General features: G+C 51.3%; 1 protein-coding gene across 9 annotated transcripts in view; it reads left to right on the top strand.

Moving 5' to 3' along the window:
* Window positions 1-16,170, top strand: part of NR2C2 (nuclear receptor subfamily 2 group C member 2) — an 81,798-nt gene that overhangs the window by 54,853 nt on the left and 10,775 nt on the right. For all 9 annotated transcript variants that reach the window (XR_009866758.1, XR_009866759.1, XM_062200508.1 and 6 more), the window contains 7 exons: window positions 2,081-2,183; window positions 4,663-4,842; window positions 7,289-7,436; window positions 8,134-8,227; window positions 11,910-12,043; window positions 13,345-13,522; window positions 14,967-15,088. Coding sequence is in view for 7 of the 9 variants with exons in the window: in XM_062200508.1 (XP_062056492.1) it covers window positions 2,081-2,183; window positions 4,663-4,842; window positions 7,289-7,436; window positions 8,134-8,227; window positions 11,910-12,043; window positions 13,345-13,522; window positions 14,967-15,088 (959 nt within the window). In the remaining 2 variants the exon portion in view is untranslated. The remainder of the gene's footprint in view (window positions 1-2,080; window positions 2,184-4,662; window positions 4,843-7,288; window positions 7,437-8,133; window positions 8,228-11,909; window positions 12,044-13,344; window positions 13,523-14,966; window positions 15,089-16,170) is intronic.

Below are 16,170 nucleotides of genomic sequence, written 5' to 3'. Positions count from 1 at the left end.
GCTCTGGGCCCCTCTGTTCTTGTCTCCATCTCTGCCCTGCTTCTCCCTACCCTAGCAAGGGAGAATGGGGCTGGGGACTGGCTGCAGGGAGCGCAGGAGAGCAGACACTGGCGGAACATCAGGGGTTGGGAGCGCTGACTGCCGAAACCCAGCACGCCGAGAACAGAGACTCAGGCCCTGTCCCATAGTGGACACACATGTCTAGTCAGGGTCATGGTAGGGTCCTTGTGTGTGTGTTTCTAAATGTTTATTATGTTTTAATTTATGGTAAAGTGCACCTGGCATTTATCTTCTCAATCATTTTTAGGCATACCGTTTAGTGGCACTCAGTGCACCCATGTTATTGCGACTCTTCACCTTCTTGAGCCCAAACTGTCCTCACTGAACAGTGGCTCCCCCCCTCCCCTGGTAACCACCATTCCACTTTCTGTCTCTATGAGTTTGACTCTTCTGAGTACATCATTTAAGTGGAGTCATGCAGTATTTGTTGTTTTGTGACTGTTCGCTTAAAATAATGTGTTTAAGATTCACCCATTTTTAGGGTGTGTCTATTTTTTTTTAAGGTTTCTAATGAATGTATGAACTACATTTTGTTTATGCACTTATTGATGGATACATGGATTACTTCCACCTTCTGGATATTGCAAATAATGTTGCTAAAAATCCAAGTGTTTTGGGAGGGATTATCTATTAAGGAAAAACTTGGGGAAGGAAAGAAATTTTTTTTGAGGTTGGTTCAGAAAACGAACAATCAGCTGTCAAAACTGGGCTTTTTGAGGGATGGGCCTGTGGTACAGTGATTTAAGCCGCTGCTTGTAGCACTCACATCCCATGTGGGAATACAGGCTGGAGTCCTGGCTGTTTACTTCCAGTCCAGCTTTCTGCTAACGTGCCTGGGAGGCAATGGATGATCACCCAAGGGGCACCTGCTAGCCACATGGAAAACCCAGACGGAGTTCCTAGCTCCGGGCTGCGGCCTGGCCCAGCCCCGGTTTTTGTGAATCACAAATGCATGCATTCATTCATTCTCTCTCTCTCTCTCTCTCTCTCTCTCCCCCTCGCCCCCCCCTCCCTCCCTCCCTCTCCCTCTCTCTTTCTCTTTCCCCCTCACTCACTCTCTCTCTGTCTCTCTCATGTGCACACACAGTCTGCCTTTCAAGTAGATGGAAGTAAGTAAACAATTTTTAAAAAGAACTGTACTTTTTTTTTTATTTTTAAGATTTATTTATTTGAAAAAGTGAAAAAGGGATCTTCCATCTGCTGGTTCACTCACCAAATGGAGGCAGTGGCCAGGGCTGGGCCACACAGAAGCTAGGAGCTCAGACTGTCATCCAAGTCTTCTACTCTACATGGGTGAGAGAGGCCCAATAGCCCGGGCCATCTTCTGCTGCCTCTGAGGCATGTCAGTGGGGAGCTGGATCACAAGTGGAACTTCCTGCAATGGTGCTCTGACAGCAGCATCACAAGCCGGGGCTTAACCCCTGTGCCACAACCCCCGTCGCAGAACGGTACTTCTGAGCCACCGTATATCGTAGTTGTTAACGCAGCTCATCCTTCCTTCCTCACAGCACAGTCCGGTCATCTCAGATCTTGTGTTTCACGAGGGGATTCTGTGTGAATTCTGTATGTGTTCATAGATCACCTTAAATATTACTGCTGGCCCAAAGTGAAGTCCGTTTTTTAATAACAACTGGTTTTCACTTCTCGTGTGATGTTAGTTACAGGACTCCCCCAGGGGAGCAGTGCTCTTCCACCTGGAAGCTCCCCTCAGCTTTCAGTCCTGCACCAGCAGCGCCTCCAGGGGGGACCCAGTTATTTCATGAAGAAACCTGGTTCTCTCTGACAAGAGCGCCCTGCATGCTTGCAGGCTGTTGAGTGGGGCTAGAGAGTTCCAGTTGAGGACATCTCTGTGTGGTTCCTCACGGGGCCCCCAGTCCCGGGGGAGGTGCAGTCCAGGAGGGACACAGGCCATCTGGGTATCAGGTGGAACTGCCCCCGTTCTGCCCCGTGAGTTCTCCTGCTTAGGAACTCAAGATGAGGGATTTGTAGTTAAACATTCCTCTGCTTCGTGATCTCTTAGATCGTCACGGATTCTGCTTCTGTGGAGCGATTGCTGGGCAAGGCGGACGTGCAGCGGCCCCAGGTGGTGGAGTACTGTGTGGTCTGCGGCGACAAAGCCTCTGGTGTGTGAGCCACTCTGCTGGGTGCATGTCGTGGACCAACAGCAAGAACCAGCTGTTGTGGGAGGGCCCGGGGCTCCCCTGGAAAGAATATTTTCTGTAGGGTAAAACATGAACTCTGCTTTTCATATTTGGGTCATGATATAAATAAGAAAAATGGTTTCTCAGGTTATTAGATTCAAAGAAAACATCAAGAAACGGAAGTCGTCGTTTTTTTAACCTAGTTACTGTTTGTAGTGTTTTGCTGCTTCCCCTGTCATCCCGTGGCTCATGTGAGAAACCGCTGCAGGGGAGGAGAGGGCAGCTGATGCTGGCTAAAGCAGAGGCCCCACAGAGGCAGGCCTCCTGCCCGAGTGCTTGTTGAGTGAGACAGAAGGACACTGGGCTAGTGGAGCCAGGACCCAGGAGTTTAATGTGTGTGCACCTGGTAGCTTTGGGAAGAGTGCGTGAGCTTCCCTAGTTAGCTCTAGCATGTGGTGAAGAGAGAGTGGAGAAGATACTTAGTCCAGAAGGTCAGACTTCGGCATGCTAGCCCTAGGGAGCCACAGGAGATAAGTGAGGCAGGCAGTAGGCATGGAAGCATTTATTAAGGACACAGTTTCAGTGATGCCAGGGTACAGACCTGAGTTCGGCGGCTGCTTGATTTCACTTTATTCTGTGGTCAGAAAATTCACAGGAAATTTTGTTGTCCCGGGGTGTGTGTGTTGGGAGAGGTTACACATTAGTGTTTTCTCCAGGAGCTTGAACCACGCTTCTTAGGAAGACTGTCCCAGACAGGTATCAAGAGATCAGAAGCTCAAGTCCCTCCAAACTAGTGACATCTTTCCTCTGCCAATGGTGCCTGCCTCTGCTCCTGCCCGCCCCTTTGTCCTGATGAACCCAGCCCATCCCAGGGCTTCTCTGAAACCCAGCTACCGCACGGCGCAGGTGGACAGTGCTGCCTCTGTCCAAACTGCTCCGCACACTGGCTGCATGGTATGCTTCCATCTGCACGGGCCTGACTTCCCCCAGCAGTGTCAGGAAAGACCGCGTTCTTCCAGCTCTCTCCAGCCTCTGCGTCTCTGTCTTCCTGCTCAGCAGGGAGAGGCCTGCGTGAACGTGAGATCCTACGAGCGAAGCCTGAACAGAACAGAAAGGCCAGAATCCGCCTGGGTTTCCTGTGTGTCGGTCCCCTTCTGAGCTGAAGGAGAGACCCGGCATGGCTGTCAGTGCCATTGTTTCCATGGTAGAAGTCACTCAGAGAGATAGCTCAAGGAAACGTACCATGAGGAAAGGAAACCAGTGCAAAGAGAGGGACTTGTAGCACAGGTAGTCTAAGGAGAGCAAAATTGAGATAGAGATGCACACCTGGGAAGTGGTTCCACATATTAGAGATTGCCGAAGTAGGATCTCCTGTAGCCCCCAGAAATGACAGTCCTGTGTCCTCCCCCGCTGTGGCACTCCAGATGCGTAGTCAATATTAGTCAGCTGGGAGCAGTGTAGTGTGATGTGTGTGAACCAGAAAGAACAGACTGCTGTTGGAGTGCTCCTTTATGGCATTGATCAGAGACTAGAAAAGCAAACTGCTGTGTTCTTGGAAGGGTCCGAGGAACTAACCCATGTGAGCCACAGGTGCCCTTGCTTTACCTTGAACCTTCACGGTCACCGTCCGGCTGCCCCCAGGGCCTAGGATGAGTCAGTGAGGTGGAGAGATGCAGGAGTGAGAACCCTGTGCACTAAGGCAGCGTGTGCAGGTGTCTGCCACGTCGCTGCTCATGAGATGGGCGACGGAGCAGCATCCCAGGTCCAGGTCTGAGGAGTAGGCCGGCTGGGCACAGGCAGACAGTGGCATTCAGCCCTCATCTAGCAGCTCAGTCCTTTGTGTACTCAGCACTGAGGTCACGCTGCTCACTGGCTGTTGTGTATCACGGGAGCATTTTGACCTCATAAACCTGCTTTAAAGACTGTCGAGAGGGGCTGGCACTGTGGAGCAGCGGGTTGAGCTGCTACCTGCAGCGCCAGCATTCCATCTGAGCGCTTGTTTGGGACGCAGATGCCCCATTTCTGATCCAGCTCCCTGCTGATGCACCTGGGAAAGTAATGGGAGATGGCCCAAGGGGTTGGGCCCCTGCACCCACATGGGAGACCCAGGAGAAGTTCCTGGCTCCTGGCTTCAGCCTGGCCTAGCCCCAGCTATTGCAGCCATTTGTGGGGTAAACCAGTGGATGGAAGAGATCTCTCTCTCTCTCCCTCTCCCCCTCCCCTTTCCCCTCCCTCTCTCCCTCCCTCCCTCTATATTTATCTCTGTGCACTTTGCCTTTCAAATTAAATTTTAAAAAGAAATCCGTAGAGAAGCTATCTGGAGGATGTGGCCGTATGCTTCGTGCTGAAGCCTGTGGCCATCGCGTGGCCGTTGGGTCTGACAGCAGTGCCCAGGCCACTCTGAGAGCGGTCGCGGATCCCTGCTTCCCCTGCTAACTCCCAGGGTACTTTCTCCTTTCAGGCCGTCACTATGGGGCTGTCAGTTGTGAAGGCTGCAAAGGTTTCTTCAAAAGGAGCGTGAGGAAAAATCTGACCTACAGCTGCCGGAGCAACCAGGACTGCATCATCAACAAACATCACCGCAATCGCTGTCAGTTTTGCCGGCTGAAAAAATGCCTGGAGATGGGCATGAAAATGGAATGTGAGTAGGACACGCCGCCGCCTGTGGTAACCGGAAGAGAGGGGGCAAGAGTCTGTTCAGTAAGGGGTCTAAATGTGGCCTGAAAATACTTTAGGAAAAACTAACCCGCTCTGACTTCCTTTTGGCTTACATTTGGGTCAGCTGGGTGAGTGAGCGCCAGTGTTCAGATGAAGCAGGAGACACCGAGGAGAGTAGGGTGCGCACAGCTGGAGAGCACACCTGACCCCTGTCGCCCCCAGCTCTGCCCCTGGGGAGCCGCAGAGCCTCTGAGCCAGAGCCCTTCCCCTGCCTTCCACTTTGCCCCGAGGATGCCACGCACGGACTTGTGCTCACTGCTTCCTTCCTTTGTACTTCCCCGTAGGGCTCGGCCCCTGGCCCAGCCTCTGCACAGCTGAGGTTCTGAAGGGAGGGCTGTTGCCCCCGGGTGTAGAGCAGCCAATGAAGGTCTCAGACCCCTCTCAGCTCTTTCTTTGTCCAGGCCCTCACCTACAGGGACAGTCAGCATGGAAGTCAGGTTCCTTGCTAGTGGAGCCCACGTGAAGACAGGAATCCAGGAGAGGCAGCAAAGGGAAATCCAAGAATAGAGCCTGACTCTGCAGGTGCTGCAGAGCATGGAGGGTAGCAAATGCAGGACACACACTTGACCTGGCAAGGCTGGTGGCCCTGGACCCAGGAGCACAGGCTGCCTAGGAAGACTGAGAGGCGTTACCTACCGGTCCCGGTGTGAGTCTCCTGGGTTCTTTTCCTCAGCTTAGTAGAGAAATAAGAAGCCAGGAAACAATTTGCAAAGAGGCAGAACCTTTTATTTTATTGGCAAACGAACAGAGAAAGCGTCTGGTCAGAGAGGAGACCAGGCAGCGTGCCGGAGCGGGACACTGGCTTTGAGGAAGCGTCCCGGGTTGTTAAGGCGTTACTCTCTGTTCACTGCATTATCTTATTGGGGTGCCCATTGGACAGGGGGTTTCACATACGTATGTTGATTGGCTTGAGGTTCATGGAGATGGTGGGGGTCTCCTGGAGACTGTCTCCTTGGGGGCTCAGAACCCTTCCTCTGTTAGCTCTGGGTGAAAGATTGCAGCCCCCCCCCCCCCCCCCAAGGTGTGATTGAAGGCTGCAGGGTACACATGGCGCACAGAAGCTGTTAGTGGAGATGCCGGTCGGCCTGGAGACTGGAGACAGCTTTGCAGCCGCAGCTGACAGCCTGCTTGGGAAGGACATCCTGCCTATGTCTCAAGGGGCCACAAACCCCAGCCCCACTGGCCTGCCTCAGAAGGTAGTAGCGTTTGCACTTCTGGAAACTGAAAATGGAGGGACAAGTGGCAATGTATTCTTTGAGAAATTAGAAATACCACCTAATTTCTGCCCAGGATAACTGCTGTTTCCCCACAGTGGAAGCAGACATCACTGGCTTGGTGTTGGACTGGCCCACATAGCCAAACTCCTCTTTCTCAATGATGAATATTTCTACTTAGAGTAATGACTGTAATTGTGTGTGTGTGTGTGTGAGAGAGAGAGAGAGAGACAGACAGGCAGACAGAGAGCGCTATCACAGGTGTAGATACAAACTTAGGACCCAATCACTGTCAGTTTGGTTAGCAGGAAGTGTGGAACCTCGGCTCCTCTCTTCCTTATTCTAAGAAGTCTTCCTTTTCTTCTGTTGTTTCTGGCATGTATACCTGTTCTTAAACTAGGTTGCTAAATGGAGAGACTGCTCGTGTGGTATAACGGGCATAAACTGTGCAGAAGCTGGGTCTGAGTTGGAAATGACGGTGGCTCCTGGATGCCGTGTGACCCAGGCTAGGCTGTGTTACAAGGACCCAGCAGATGAGCACTTCTGCTTTAGAGTTCATTTTGTTAGCAGCAGGAAGTGAAAGCCCAGGGCTGGATCTCTGCCACCTGAGGTGCCCAGGAACTACACTGGAGTGCCTGGCTCGGAGGCCCCATGACGCTTCTGACTCCAGCTCCCTCCAGCACATATCCTGATGGCTCAAGTACTTGGGTCCCTGCCACTCATGTGGGAGACCAGGATTGAGTTCCTAGCTCCTGATTTCAGCCTGGCCCAACCTCAGCTGTTACAGGCATTTGAGGAATGAACTAGTAGATGAGATCTTTCTGTGTCTGTCTCTCAAATAAATCCATATAATTAATTAATTAATGTATCAAAAAAGAAGTGAAGGCCCAGAGGGCTCATTGTGAGCCAGAGGCCTGGCAGTGGACTGGTGCTGTTCTGTGCGTTTAGATTTCACGTGGCATTGTTTGGCTCTGAACACTTTTCTCCCCTTTGGAAAAGTCCACTGTGAAAACAGCCAGATGAACTAGCACCACCACTTACGTCCCTGCGATAATGATGATACTAAGGGAGACCCCTTCCTTAACCCTGAGGGATTGTAGTCGTTACTGACGTGGGTCTGTGCTCTAAACATGAATATTTATGTTGTGATTTAAGCTGTGCAGAGTGAACGGAAGCCCTTTGACGTGCAGCGGGAGAAACCGAGCAATTGTGCCGCATCAACTGAGAAAATCTATATCCGGAAGGACCTGAGGAGTCCTCTGATAGCCACCCCCACCTTTGTGGCAGACAAAGATGGAGCAAGGTCAGTTCCTGTCCTCACCAAGGGCAGCATGCTGATCAGGAGGTGTGGCTCCTGCCTGGCTGCCCCGGCCTCCAGCCTCCATTCGCCTCACCCCACCCCCTGCTCAGTCACGCCTCTCGGGGTGGGCTAGAAATTCTCCAGTCTCAGGCTCAGAGAGTGTTGTACAGGTAAAACTGTCATTCCTAGGGTAGAACAGCTGCTCCGTAATTCAGCACTGGGGCTTTTTTTACAGACAGAAGGTCTTTCCTGTCCCAGAGAGTGCCACAAGTTACTTTGTTTGTTCTAATTGATGTAATCTATTGAACTTACTTTAAAAGGAACAGAAAGCAAACGAGAAACCCAAAATGTGTCTTAGAACTGAAGTTGAGAACACCTTGGTGGTTTTCTGAAGATCAAGATCAAGTTAGCTTTTTTTTTTTTTTTTTTTTTTTGGCAGAATGGCCATAATCTTCAGTCAGTGCAGAAAGCCCTGAAGAATGTGCCTTGGTGCTTCTTCCTGTCTCACGCGGTAGACCTGACTCTGTGCACATCATTTCCCAGGAAGAGGGCCATTCGGTCCCTCAGTGGCTGAGCCTAGTTAGATCTTTTCTCACGTGCACATAAGTTGGCAGGTGTTGAAGGGACAGGTGAATGCAGCATGATCATACTGTACATAAAATGTTGGAAGCTACTCTGGGTTTCTTTATGTCTTAAATAGACAAACAGGTCTTCTTGATCCAGGGATGCTTGTGAACATCCAGCAGCCTTTGATACGTGAGGATGGTACGGTTCTCCTGGCCACGGATTCCAAGGTGATGTTCTCTCCCTGTGCCTCCTCTCCTCCTGTGTTGCCAGTGCAGGCTGCTGCCCTAACTGTGTGTGCCACCTTGGCCTCCCATGGTCCCCATGGAAAAGCATGACCTTGCATCTCTGTCTGCTTGTTGATGACAGCCACGCTGGGACTTGTTTTAGGGTTGCTGCTGCCTTTTTGGAACCCTCAGTGAGCTGGCTGGTCACCATCACCAAAACAAGGCAGCGTCTGGACTTCCGTTTGGTGGCTATTCTGTGGTTCTGGACTCTGGAGATTTTTTTTCTTCTTACACATTAGCAAGCTGTCATGCTCAAGAAGTACCTGCTTACCTTGAGAGAGCCTTTTGCAAAAGCCCCAGTCTCTTTTTGTTTGCTGTTTTAGGGATTCATTTGTTTTGAAAGTTAGAATTACAGAGAGCGTGAGAGAGGGATCTTCCATCTGCTGGATCACTCCCCAGATGGCTGGGGCTGGGTCAGACAAACCAGGAGCCAGGAGCTTCATCCAGGTCTCCCACGTGGGTGGCAAAAGCACTTTGGCCATCCTCTGCTGCTTTTCCCAGGCCATCAGGGAGCTGGATGGGAAGTGGAGCTGCAGTACAACGCAGCACTCATATGGGATGCTAGCATCACGGTGAGAGCTTACCCACAATGCTGTCCCTGCCCTTCCCCCAGCCCCCAGTCCCTTTATGTTGGGTGGCCTTTAGGAGGAAGTTTAGCCAGATGCAGTTCAGCTCTAAAACTCAGCTACAGCAAGCCAGCCATGGGAAGGCCAACCTTACTGGGGACAGCACTGGCCTTTCCACGACAGGGAGACGGCTGGCTAGTTCCTGGGAGGAAAACCAAGGAGGGGCTGATGCAGCCCAGGGAGCCATCACTTCGCTCATTTGTTGTTCCTCATGTAAACCAAGTAATGAAAGGTAAACAGCAAGCCATAGCAGTAAAGGAGGCAGCTCAGTGAGGAGAGCACTGGCCCAGGCTGGGCCTTCAGGTCCTTGTCCGCTCATATCAAGTGCCTGAGGGAATGAGAAGGCAAAGTAGAGAGCCCTAGGCCAGCCTGAGGAGCCACCCTGCCCTCTCTGGCCTCAGGAGGGCCTTCGAGCTCTCTTCTTTGTGCTTGGGCTGTGATAATATGCAGGACGATGCTGAGGGCGCACACCTAACTCCTGCTCATGCAGTGGGCGGTCCAGAACAGTGGCTCTGATTGCATGGGGAGAAGGAGAGAAAACAAAAACCTGAAAGCCAGGCCCGAATAACTGTCAGGGTTCCTGATGACCCTGGAACTCTGGCCAGCCGCTCCAGGTGCCATCTGTGCAGACACTGGGCTCAGAGAGCCACCCTGCTGCTCGAAGCCATGCGCCCCCTCTCACTCAGCAGCTCCATCCGGGCCTCCCCACGGCAGTGAGCGCTGACTGGCAGGAATGCGTTCCTGTCCCTAGATGGGGGACTGAATGCAGAAGCTGTGTCATGTTTGCATAGTGAACACAGAGTGCTTCAGATCAGCACGCTGGGCTGCCCTGTGCCCTCCTCTCTGAAATGGAAATACCAGGACCCACCCTGGGGGTGTGTTTGGAGAATAGTACATATCACAGCACCTAAAGATGGCTGTTTTCAGAAGCTGGTTAAAGACTGATTTATTTATTTGAAAGGCAGAGTTAGGCAGAGAGAGAGAGAGAAATCTTTGATCCACTGGTTCACTACATGGCCAGGGTTGAGCCAGGTTGAAGCCAGGAGCCTAGAACTCTATCTGGGTCTGCAGCATGGCAGAGCAGGGACCCAAGTACTACGTTCTGCTACCTTCCCAGGCACATTAGCAGGGAGCTGGATTGGAAGTAGACTCAAACCAGTGCCTCTATGGGATGCTGGCATCTCAGGCAGTGTCTAAATTAACCCACTGCGCCACCATGCAGCCCCTCTAGCTCAGTCAGTGTTGCACCCGACCATGTAACCGGCGCCCAGTGAGTGCCATCCTGTTACTCTCCCCTCTTCCTCCTCTTTCTTCCCCGTTAGCATGCTTGGTGGCCATGACGGCCTCCACCCCATAGCAGCTGCTCAGCACCTCCAGTGACTCCTGTGGCTACTGCTTCTGTTGATTCTGGTGTTTCACTGTTGGAATCAAGACATTTGTACATGAGTATCTTGGTTTATCTCAGTCTAACTTCCTCCTTTTTTAAAAAATTGAAATAAAAGTTAAATACCATCCAGTGTACCCTTTGAGTGTATAGTTTAGTGAGTTTTAGTATAACAGAGTTTTGCAACCACTACCCCTCATTTCAGAATAGTTTTGTCTCCCCAGAAGAAACCCAGAACCTCATTAAGCTGCCCTTTCCCCTCTCCCAGACCCTGCCACCTCTGACCTCCTCTCTGGCTCCAGGGTTGTGCCAGTTCTGTTTCAAATTGGGGATCATACAATCTGTGACCCTTTGTGGACTGGCTTCTCTGAATATTAATATAATGCTTTTAAGGTTCATCCCTAGTAGCCTGTGTCAGCAGCTCATGCCTTTCTGTTGCCAAGTAATATGCCATTCTATAGGTTGACCTTACATTTATTTTTTTTTAACTTTTATTTAATGAATATAAATTTCCAAAGTATAGCTTATGGATTACAATGGCTTTCCCTCCCACCCAAACTTACATTTATTTATCCACTTGTCAGTTGATAGACATCGGAGATGTTTCTGCATTTGACCAGAGTTGCTGGTCAGGCGGTAACTCTTGGGTTGAGACTTTGAAGGAACTGCCAGGATATTTTTCAAAAAGACTGCATTGCTTTACATTCCTACTGTGTGTGCAGATTCCAGTTTCTCTGTATCCTCACAGTACTTTATTGCCCAGGTAATTGGCCAGAGACATCCTGGTGTATGTGAAACGGTATTTCCTGGTTTTGATTTGTTGCATATCTTTTAATGTGCTTATTGGCCATTTGTATTTCTTCTTTGGCAAGATTCAGATCTTTTGTCCATTTTTAAGATTGAGTGGTTGATTTAAAAGGCAGAGTGACAGATCTTCCATCATTCAGTTCACGCCTCTGATGGCCACAAATCCAGTCTGGGCCAAGCTGAAGCCAGGAGCTTCATGTGGGTCTCCCACGTGAGTGGCAGGGGACCAAGCACTTGGGCTATTTTCCAGTGCTTTCCCAGGCACATTAGCAGGAAACTAGATAAGACGTGAAGTAGCGAGGACTCGAACAGGCATTCCAGTATGGGACGCTGGCACTGCAAGTGAAGGCTTAACCTGCTGCGCCACAGTGCCACCCCCACCCCTTTGCCCATGTTTAAGTTCATCATTGAGTTGTAAAAGTTCTTTTGCTGTTCTGGCCACTAAGCTACTGTCAGACACAAGATTCACAAATATTCTTTCCCATTCTTTAACTTGTCTTTTTGTTTGTGGGTTGCCTTTTTTATTGCTTTGTTGGTAATGTCTTTTGAAGCACAAAAGTTCAACTTTGAGTAAAGTCCTGTTAACCTGTTTTTGTTCTGTCATTTCACCCCTGTGTCCTTATTAAGTCACTTGTGGGTTTGTGTAACCACAGCCACACAGAGATAAAGAAAACTGACCCATCACCACAGAGAGCACCCTCCCACTGCCCTCTGTGGGGAGCAGTTTTGGAACAAACATTACATCTTCAGGGGCCTGAGAATCCTTAGCTTATGTGTGTGTTTAACGTTACTATTTTTTGTTTATTAGGCAGAAACAAGCCAGGGAGCTCTGGGCACACTGGCAAACGTAGTGACCTCCCTTGCCAACCTGAGTGAGTCCTTGAACAACGGTGACACTTCAGAGATCCAGCCAGAGGACCAGTCTGCAAGTGAGATTACACGGTATGAGCCCACATACGGGGACACACACACACCTGTGGGGGGCATCTTGGATGTATCCTATATTTAATCAAGGGTTCTAAAGCAGTCACAACAACGCTACGAGGCTGTCTTCTTTCAAGTTTTAACTGTGATAACCTGGGCCCACTTAACATGTGATACAGAATGTTCACCACTGCTTTTCATTCCAAACAAGGAAAAAAGAAACCAGGTAACTCCATGAAAGTGCAGGGAGGTCTTTCAGTGGACAGCTCTATTTGTATTGACCACTGTTCAGCACACCTGCATAGTAAGAGCTCAGCCCATACCATACTGCTCATTTAGCCCATTTTGCTCCTATAACCTGAGTAGCACGTGTAGAGCCTCACTCCACCAGCATAGCTACATCCGTATTAGCCAGCAGAGCAGGAGCTGGTCTTGGATGTGGTAACTGGATGCTGCAGCCTGAGACTTGGTTCTGCTCCTGCCACTCCTGCCTGTCATGCGAGGCTGACCAAGTGCATGGCTAAGGAGCACGTAGGGACTCTGGTCCTCATGGTTATTTGCAGTCTAGGAGAGAAATGAAGATCTTGGTCCAGTGGAAAGAGGATGGGAGCTGAATTAGAAGTCTGGTTCCATCACTTAACTGTGTGGATGGTCGTAGAAAAGTTACCTGACATCTGTAAGCCTCAGCATTCACATCCTTAAAATGGAGAGAACTGTTACCTTCGGAAGCTTACTTCATTCCTTCAACTGAAGTACTTGAGGGGCGCTGTGGGGGGAAGGAGCGTTGTTTCAGCTTACAGTTTTGGAGGCTCACGGTTCGAGACTGAGCAGCCATGTTGGTTCAGGCCTCTGGGAGACTAGACGATGACACGGGGGGCCAGGAAGCACGCTCTGCTTGTATGGTGAGCCATCTCAGGAGCGCCACTTCTGAGGCCAGTCCCCAGTGACTAAAGACGACAGCTAGGCCCAGCTCCCAGACGCGGTAATTAGATCAAGTCTACACCCTTAGTCGAGCCACCATCGACCACTAACATAAGGCTTTGGGGTTCAAACATTTGAGTTGAGGGAGCCAAATCCTGTTCAAACCATAATAGGAAATGGTAAAGAACAGAAATTATATGGAAAATAAACATTCCAGAGCTGCGTGCCTAAGATGAGGTACAGTACCCAGAAGCTCTGAGTGTTGGCCCTCCCTCTGCAGGTACAGTTGGATTATCCTTTCTCAGAGCATTGCTTGTCTGAGCTACATCTCAGCTAGAGCTCTGTTTCCCCTAAGAGCTGTAGATTCACAGACTTGCTTGCTTCATTTTTGCTCACAGGGCATTTGATACCTTAGCTAAAGCACTTAATACCACAGACAGCTCCTCGCCTCCAAGCCTGGCCGACGGGATAGACGCCAGTGGAGGGGGCGGCATCCACGTCATCAGCAGAGACCAGTCGACACCCATCATTGAGGTGGAAGGCCCTCTCCTTTCAGACACGCACGTCACATTTAAGGTGAGTGCTCTAGACTAACCACACGCGAGCCTCCCCAGCCTGTTGGGAGAGAAGCTTTCTGCCGAAGCTGATCTGTAGGCTTTCGAGCCAACCCTAAGCATGAGCTGCTTTTCTTTCCTTGTCTATTTAAAAGTCAGAGTTACAGAGAAACAGAGAATCTACCTCCTCTGGTCCACTCTGCAAATGGCCACTACAGCCAGGGCCAGGCCAGGCCAAAGTCAAGAGCTTCTTCCAGGTCTCGCATGTGTGGCTGGGGCCCAAGCACTTGGACCATCCCCTGCTGCTTTCCCAGGTGCATTAGCAGGGAGCTGGATCGAATGTGGAGCAGCCAGGACTCAAACCAGTGCTCCTATGGGTGTCGGCACCACAGGCAGTGGCTTCCCCCAGTTTTGCTGAATTGTAGCCCCAGCATGAGCTCCTTCTCGTCCTGTGGACCTGGACATCAAGGCCTCGAGCAGGATCTTGTATTCCATTGGAAAGCATTTTCACTTGTCTTGTGCTCACTGTGCGTCAGGTTCTGAAGGTAAACCTGAAGCAGGTGCAGCCAGTCATGATCGAGACTGGCCAGTGTGGCGACTCCTCTGCTGCTGCCTTCCTGACACAGCCCAGCTCCAGCATGGGCTGGGGGGGGCGGGGGGCACTTTGTCTTCTCTGTGCAGGAGAAGCCTGCCTACAAGATCTTCCTGACCACTGGATCTGTGTTGCCCCCCAGAGCCTCTGTAACAGAGGCATCCTTGAAGAGACTGTTGGTTCACACAGGTTTTCCTGTGCGTGCCTTCACTAGCCTCACCTTTTGTGAGGACATCCCCAGGACAGCTGAGGCCCCCTCTGTCCCTGGGTCTCCAGCTGAGTCTTCCTGTTCTCCGGTATTTTTTTCCTGGAGAGATCTGGCTGCTCACTTACAAAGATGGGATCGCTGCTCCTAGTTGGCCAGGGGTGCCCAAGACATAGTTCAACTGGGATTCCAGTTTCAATGGCATGGGAGGCCCTGTTAGTCAGTGGAGCTACAGAGCCCTGGCCTGACATCCAGGAGGCAGGGATCGCCCTACTCCGTGGGTTCTGCGTGGCCTCCACTGTGTTCCCTTGAAGCCACCTTCCAAAGTGCCTATGAGCCTGTGGGCTTGACCCCTGTTCCCAGCTCAATTTAAACTGAGCTATGGCTCAAAGTGGACTACAGTGAATAACAGCTGAGCTGAAGCAAGAGTTGAATAGCATGTTTTTATATGAGCGACCTGGGAAGTCCCCCTCGGGCCTGTTAGAGGCATTAGACCGAGCAAGAAAGCACAGGGATTGGTGCCCCTCACAGGAGCTGGACCCACGCAGCAGCTTCGCAGCCAGAGGCAGGGAGCCTCGCTGCCCCCGCCACGGAAAGGGCAGGGCACGTGTGGCCAGCACAGCGGTCCTCAGAGCCGCTCCCCTCTGCCTGTGTGCCTCCCTTGTGCAGCTGACAATGCCCAGCCCGATGCCGGAGTACCTCAACGTGCACTACATCTGCGAGTCTGCGTCCCGCCTGCTCTTCCTCTCCATGCACTGGGCCAGGTCCATCCCAGCCTTTCAGGCACTTGGGTGAGTGTTTTCTTGGCATGTGTCTGGGGTAGGTAAGGAATGGCCTGGAAAACCTGTGAGGTCCCTTCCAGTTTGTTCCTAAGACCTTGTTCAAGAGCCCCTGATGTTTGCTGTTTTCTAAAGATTTATTTATTTCAAAGAGTTACAGAGAAGGAAAGGCACTCAGAGAGATCTTCCATCCATTGGTTCATGAACCAAATGGCCAGGACTGGGCCAGGCTGAAGCCAGGAGCTTCACCTGGGTCTCCCATGTGGGTGCAGGGCCCCAAGCACTGGAGCCAGTGAGTTCCCAGGCACATTAATGGGAGCTGGATCAGAAGTGGAACAGGCAGGACTCAAACCAGTGCCCACATAGATGTCCGTGCCACAGGTAGTAGCTTCACCTGCTAGGTCCGTGACACTACTGGCCTCACCCTCAGTTTGGTTTTTATTTTGTTCTTGTTTCAAGATTTATTTTATTTGTGGAGGTAGATAGGGAGAGAGAGAAGTCTTCTATCTGCTGGTTCACTCTCCAAATGGCCACAGTGACTGGGGCTGGGCCAGGCAGGAGCCAGGAGCTTCCACCAGGTCTCCCACATGGGTGCAGGGGCCCAAGCTCTTTGGCCGTCCTCCACTCTTTCCCAGGCACATTAGCAGGGAGCAGCACTAGAAGCAGAGCAGCCAAGACTACAGCCAGAGTCCTTGTGGGCTGCCAGCACTGCAGGTTGGGGCTGAAACCCACTGTGTCACAGCGCCAGCCCCCCTGAGTTTCGTAGTAAAAACAGCGAGGGGACCGTGGTCATCAGTACTGCAGTGTTCCTCAGACCTTTATGGAGCCTCCTACCTGTGCCGTGGACTTGGTGCTAGGAGACAAGGATGGTCCCCAGCACTGGGCTGCTGACAGTGTGACTGACAGGCTGAGCCGGGCCGGGAGCTGGGCCTGGGCCTTGAGGGCTGTGAACCTTCCGTGTGCTCAGAGCCGGGTTACATTCTCTGGTAAACGCCTGACTCAGTACTGAGCAGGACATGGTGTGGACCGAACCTGCCGTCTTCTCTGCAGGAAGCTCCCTGTGCTTGCTTGTGTATTAAGCATCACACGCATGT

The sequence above is a fragment of the Lepus europaeus genome, chromosome 9, assembly GCF_033115175.1.
Source record: "Lepus europaeus isolate LE1 chromosome 9, mLepTim1.pri, whole genome shotgun sequence".
NCBI lineage: Eukaryota > Metazoa > Chordata > Mammalia > Lagomorpha > Leporidae > Lepus > Lepus europaeus.
Note: the sequence above shows the minus strand (reverse complement) of the source record. Positions and strands in the feature narration are given on the sequence as shown.